This window comes from Lycium ferocissimum, chromosome 10, assembly GCF_029784015.1.
Source record: "Lycium ferocissimum isolate CSIRO_LF1 chromosome 10, AGI_CSIRO_Lferr_CH_V1, whole genome shotgun sequence".
Lineage (NCBI taxonomy): Eukaryota > Viridiplantae > Streptophyta > Magnoliopsida > Solanales > Solanaceae > Lycium > Lycium ferocissimum.
In genome coordinates, this window is record NC_081351.1 from 2,880,223 (window position 1) to 2,886,222 (window position 6,000).

At 36.7% G+C, this 6,000-nt stretch overlaps 1 protein-coding gene across 1 annotated transcript; it reads left to right on the forward strand.

Moving 5' to 3' along the window:
• The first annotated feature begins 3,733 nt into the window (after nucleotides 1-3,733).
• On the forward strand, nucleotides 3,734-5,621 carry LOC132033660 (uncharacterized). Its single transcript, XM_059423700.1, has 4 exons — nucleotides 3,734-4,446; nucleotides 4,734-4,851; nucleotides 5,006-5,149; nucleotides 5,214-5,621. The coding sequence occupies exons 1-4, from the start codon at nucleotides 3,734-3,736 to the stop codon at nucleotides 5,619-5,621; spliced, it is 1,383 nt and encodes a 460-aa protein (XP_059279683.1).
• Nucleotides 5,622-6,000: the final 379 nt, after the last annotated feature.

Consider the following 6,000-nt stretch of genomic DNA (forward strand, 5'->3'; position numbering starts at 1 on the left):
CTTATTCCACCCATTGATTCATAGTGGTTCTCAATGCGAAAGTCCTCTTGATACGTACAGTTGAGAGAAAGGATGTTCGCAGCGTGAGAACCCAAATCTATCTCATGAGTGGTCAAAGACTCAGGGGCTTTCCCTTGCCTTTGAGAAGGAGAACTTGTGTTTTCCTCTCTTTGACCCTCAGAGAGACAAGAAAGGGAGAAGGACATACGTGATGGTCTAGGGGAAGCCATGATCAGAATCAAGATATGGTTTTTGTAATGGGAAGAAGGTTTTCACTCTTTTACAAAAGGAACAATTGCGTAAAAGGAAAGTAATAAATTGAAGAAAAGTAGAAGTTTTTGGAAAGATCTTGAATTTATATAAGGAAGGAAATTCCTTAATGGGCGCAAAATGCGGAGTCGCGTATCAATATGAAAGGTCAATCATCGCTGTCGTCGATACTTAGTGGCAATTCTGGTAAGTTTCGACCTTTTCCACTTCACGGTCACACTTATTCGAGTCACTGAAAAGTGGGGGACTATCTGTATTGGGGAAATACAACTAGACAAATGCCATAGAGACACGTGTCAACATGAGTGAGTCAGATCTGAGTCAGCGCTCAGTGCCTCCAGAGGTGATCGAATGAGTAGGCTGGAGAGGATTCGGGCTCTCTGTGGTCCATAGGAATGATATGGAACCGGTTTAGGTAGCCAACGGTCAACCATTACAAGAAATACTTTTCACCTAACACGGGGCATTAACAAGCATTATTGTCCTCTTTATTGTCTATCATTACTATGGCATTGATTTGTATTATTAACAGGGGAATAATTCATCGAATGTATACCTCTTAGTCCAAGTATAACTAGGAAACTATCATTTCATTGTAAGGGACAGGAAATACAAGAGATGTATACAATTCACACTCGAAATTTCCATTATTTGCTAGCTTCTTGTTTCAATTCATCTTGTTGGTATTGCAATTAATTGCTTTCCCGGAGACTCTAGCTCAAAGCTTCTCCAATGCTCAGGCTATCCTAATTCTTTACTTTTTGAATATATTTCGCTTATGTTGGTTTCAACTGCAAATTACATTGTTATTTTGTCACATTTGATCTACGTGTCATTGACTACGTATACAAATTCAACTGTACCAATTTACGGGTAAACACCTATCTATTTATATGTAACAACACATTTGTCTCATATTAACTTGAGTTTGATGATTTTTTATTTTTTTTCACGTTAACAGAATTTATTTGAAACAACTAAAAATATTACAGTTAATTACTTTTTTGAGCTTCTCGAGTTATAAATGGTCTATATTGCTTATGAGATTGATTCTTTTAAGGGGAAATGCCATATAGACGCATATTTTAATTTTCAAGAGTAATGTTTCTTAGCATATTGCCAATCACTTAGGTACTTGATTGGCAAAACCTTTCTATTTGTTGTGTCTGATGGTTAATGATGTCCAAATGGAGCAACAATTCATTGACAAAAAAAGAGTACCCTTTAGTTGTCCCAAAGGGAGTATGTAAAATGGTTCTTAAAGGCCAAAATAGGTGTTGAACTCATCAAGGAAAAAATATGTATTTATCCTCTGAAAATTTCTTTGAGTTGACAAAATGGATATGAGCTACTTTTCTAAGAAAAGTAGCAAAATTATTCTTTTCAAGGAATTGATATTGCTAAGAGAATTTTAGTAGTTTTCCAAAGGTACTATTGCAATGATGAAAAAGCAAATATGTATATGTTGGCGGTGGTCTGTATGCCTTGCTTTCTCTATTTCGTTTATATATGATGTGTTTTTTATATCTCTGGTGCTTTTGATACAATATCACATGTTTCTTGTGATACAATGCCAAACTTCTTAATTAACTTTAACACATTATTCGGTCCATATATTCGGGTGTAGCAAATCAATTTGAATTCCTCTTTGATGGTTGCTTAAGTTTCAAAAGAGAATCACTTGAATAATATGCCTAAAATAATCAAGAGATTGAAGACCTTTTTTGTTCGTGAGTTCTCTCCATTTATATAGTTTCATGTTAGGCTTAGAGATTTTACGATCTTTGTATTGAATATCAACTTTGATTCACCTAGTCTTAAGCTAGCTTATGTAGTACTTAATTTCGATTATTATCTTATGAATACAACAGTTGTGGTGAAAGCCTTAGCAATTGTATAAGTGTCTAACCAGTTTAGATACCTGCAGTTATTTCTATTTCGCCGTCATAGACCCATTAATTTTATAGTGCTTATACTAAGGAAAATCTACAAGTAAGTTGGATTCTCCTATCCTAATAGATTTAAATAATTTGGTCAAATCTACTTAATTCTCCTCAACTTGTGCAACAATCCCTCTCTCAATTTAGAATATATTAATGTAGGCAAAGAATTGGAAGATGAAAAAATAAGAAGGTTGTTAGTGTCAAGTTTTTATGATGACAATTTTACTTGTGCAGGTATAGAAATTAAATCACATAAGGAATATATGTGAGCCCACAGAGTAGCCCCAACGAGCTGGGCTCACTCGACATATGGCTTCCTAGCCCAAACGTGGTTAGGGCAACCAGCTGTAACTCTCAGCAGCATCAAATCATTTCAAGAAGGAAAAATATCAAAGGCATATCTCATGAGGTGTAAGAAATCTCTGCTGCCTCAACGCACAAGGAAAGCAGCAAGTTTTTAAAGAGGAATTATTTCAGCAGCATCAAATCATTTCAAGAAGGAAAAAATATCAAAGGCATATCTCATGAGGTGTAAGAAATCTACTGCTGCCTCAACGCACAAGGAAAGCAGCAACAGCTCAGTCTTATTCTTGGAAATAGGATCTCTGATTCCATTTCCAAGGATCAAATCCCTTGGGTTGAACTCTCTGCGTGAAGTGCCTAAAGCTATATAAACGGTACGCCTCACAAACGAAGAATCATGCAATTGTCTCATTACCTCCATTGCTGCTTTTTACTTTCAAACAAACATTGTCGATCTGTGTGATTCATAGTGTAATAAGAGAGAAAGGAGAGTCATAGTTTGTGAGGCTTTGTATCAAAAAGAATAAGAGTGTTTTGAGTGTAGACGTAGGAACTTCATTCAAAACCTCCATTGTACCAAACCTTATAAAAGAGCTACAGAGATCACCCTTGCAACCCAAGGGGACTGGACTAGGATTCACATTGAATCTGAACCAGTATAAATTATATGTGTCATTTATTTTCTGCACTTGCCTAAATATTCACTGAGTAGGTAGTCGACTATCGTCTTGACCTAGTCGACTAACAGAGCGAAAATTTTAACAATTCACCCCCCCCCCCCCCCCCCCCCTTTGCACTTTCAATTGGTATCAGAGCAAGGTCTCACTTTCAGTGCTTAACCGCACGTGAGAAAAGATCAAATGGCTGGATATCAGATTCCTGGAGCAATATTGCAAGATGGGCACTCCACAACAAGACCACCATACTTTAATGGTGAGCATTATGGCCACTGGAAGGAAAGGTTTAAAATATTTGTGCAATCAACTGATTATCAAGCCTGGGTCGTGATCAAAAAAGGACCTAAACCCATTCCCAGAGCGAACACTGAAAGCAAAGAAGATGCAGAAGTTTCAGCAATTGATCTAGAGTCACACGACATTACTAAAGAACAACAAGAGACTCTACAAATAAATGCAAGGGCAATAGCTTTGCTCTCTTGTGCGATGTAAGTGGAGAAGAGTATGCAAAAATTTCAAATTGTGAAATACGCCAAGGAAATGTGGGATAAACTTGAGGTCACTTATGAAGGAACATCAAAAGTAAGAGAAACAAAAATTGATGCTCTAAGACACGACTATGAAGCTTTCATGATGAAAGATGATGAGAACATCGAATCAATGTTCACAAGATTCAGCAAGATTATTGGAGAACTCAAGTCGCTTGGAGTAACCTATACCAACTCTCAACAAGTTAGAAAGCTTGTCAGAAGTCTGCCAAAGACTTGGGAAACCAAAGCCATTGTTCTTGAAGACGGAAATCTGGATAAATTCACTTATGATGAATTAAGAGGAAATCTTATAGCTTTTGAAAAGAATCATATCCAAAGATACCAGAAGGACGAAAAGAAGAAAGTGGTCGCATTCAAGGCTCAAGTTGAGGAATCTGATGATGATGATTTTAAAGAAGAAGAAGTAGCCATGATTTCGAGGCATGTGATAGAAGCTATGAGAAGATCAAGAAGTAACAGAAAAGGAAGCTCAAACTTTAGAAAAGGCAAGGCACCCACTGGACAGCCAAAGAATGACGGAAAATGTTTTGAATGTGGAAAATATGGCCATATTGCGTCTGAATGTCCTGAGATAAGAAAGAAACCAACCAGAGGCTATCAAAAACAAAGAGCTTTCAGCAGTTGGAGTGAAGATGGGATCTCAGATGAAGAATCTGAAGAAGGTGAAAATATATGTTTCATGGCTCTCGAAGAAGCAGCAAGGTAAGTCTCATTCTGTGCTAAATGTGAAGAAACCCAAGAATTATTAGATCAAACTCTTATAGATCTAAATAATGTCTTTGATGAATATAGAAAACGAAGAGGGATAAAAAGGAATGGGAATCAAGATTAGAAATTTGTGAAAAAGAAAAAAATTCAATCCAAAATGAAGTTTATAATCTTCAATCTAGATTAGATGTCTTATTAAAACCTTCCAACCATAACCATGACAAGTCAAACCAATCAAATACACCCAAGTTTACTGAAAAAAGGGTTGTGCAAATAACCAGAAATTTTGAAGGAAAGAAAACTGGCTATTTGAATACTGATAAGTCAACTAGAAGAAAGAGTGCACGGTTCAGTGATTCCCATTGTGGAAAGAAAATCTTTTCAAACATGTTTTTGCTTGTGGAAAACTTGGGCATAATTATTATAGCTATGATTTCGCTTACAATCGCACAGTTGGATATGGAAACCCAAGAAAATCAAATATTTTGAAACTAACCATCAAGGACCCAAGAACTCTTGGGTACCTAAACAAGAGTAAAATTTTGTCTTGCAGGAACACCACAAGAAAAAGAAAAAGGGAAAATGGTATCTAGACAGTGCGTGTTCAAGACATATGACAGGCGACAAAAATCTATTCAAATCAGTCGCTGACTTTGATGGAGGATTGGTAACTTTTGGAGACAATTCAACTGGAACGGTAATTGGTATTGGTACTATTGCCTTGATAATTCTGTGACATTTCAAATGTTTGGTTGGTGAAGGGACTTAAGTATAACTTGTTAAGTGTAAGTCGGCTATGTGATTCGGATCTTGAGATCGGATTCGATAAATCGGGTTGTGTCATAGAAGACTCTGCGGAACAAAGATTCTTCCGGAAGACGAAAATAAAAATGTATACACTCTGGACTCTATCAAAAATGCTAAAGGTCATATATGCTTGGCATCAATGGGAGAAGATCCGTGGATGTGGCACGAAGCTTGGGCATGCTAGTATGCGATTAATTGAAAAACTAGCAAGACATGATCTTGTAATAGGATTGCCAAAACTCACTACACAAAAGATCACTTGTGCGATTCGTGTCAAAAAGGTAAACAAACTAGAAACTCCTTTAGTTCTAAAGATATTGTGTCTACATCAAAGCCCCTGCAATTACTTCATATGGATTTAGTCGGTCCTACTAGAACTGCTAGCATTGGAGGAAAAAGGTACGCATTTGTTATAATAGATGACTTCTCTCGTTTTACTTGGGTAATATTTCTTGCTCATAAAGATGATACTTTAAAGAACTTTAAGTTTTTTTGTGAGAAAATTCGAGCGTGAGAAGGGATATTACATCACTTCCATTAGAAGTGATCATGGAGGAGAATTTGAAAATAAAGCCTTTGAGGAATGCAGTAATGATCAAGGATACACACACAATTTCTCCTCACCTCGATCTCCGCAACAGAACGGTGTAGTTGAACGAAAAAATAGAACTCTTCAAGATATGGCAAGAACAATGATCATAGAAACAGGCCTACCACATCACTTTTGGGCAGAAGCGGTAA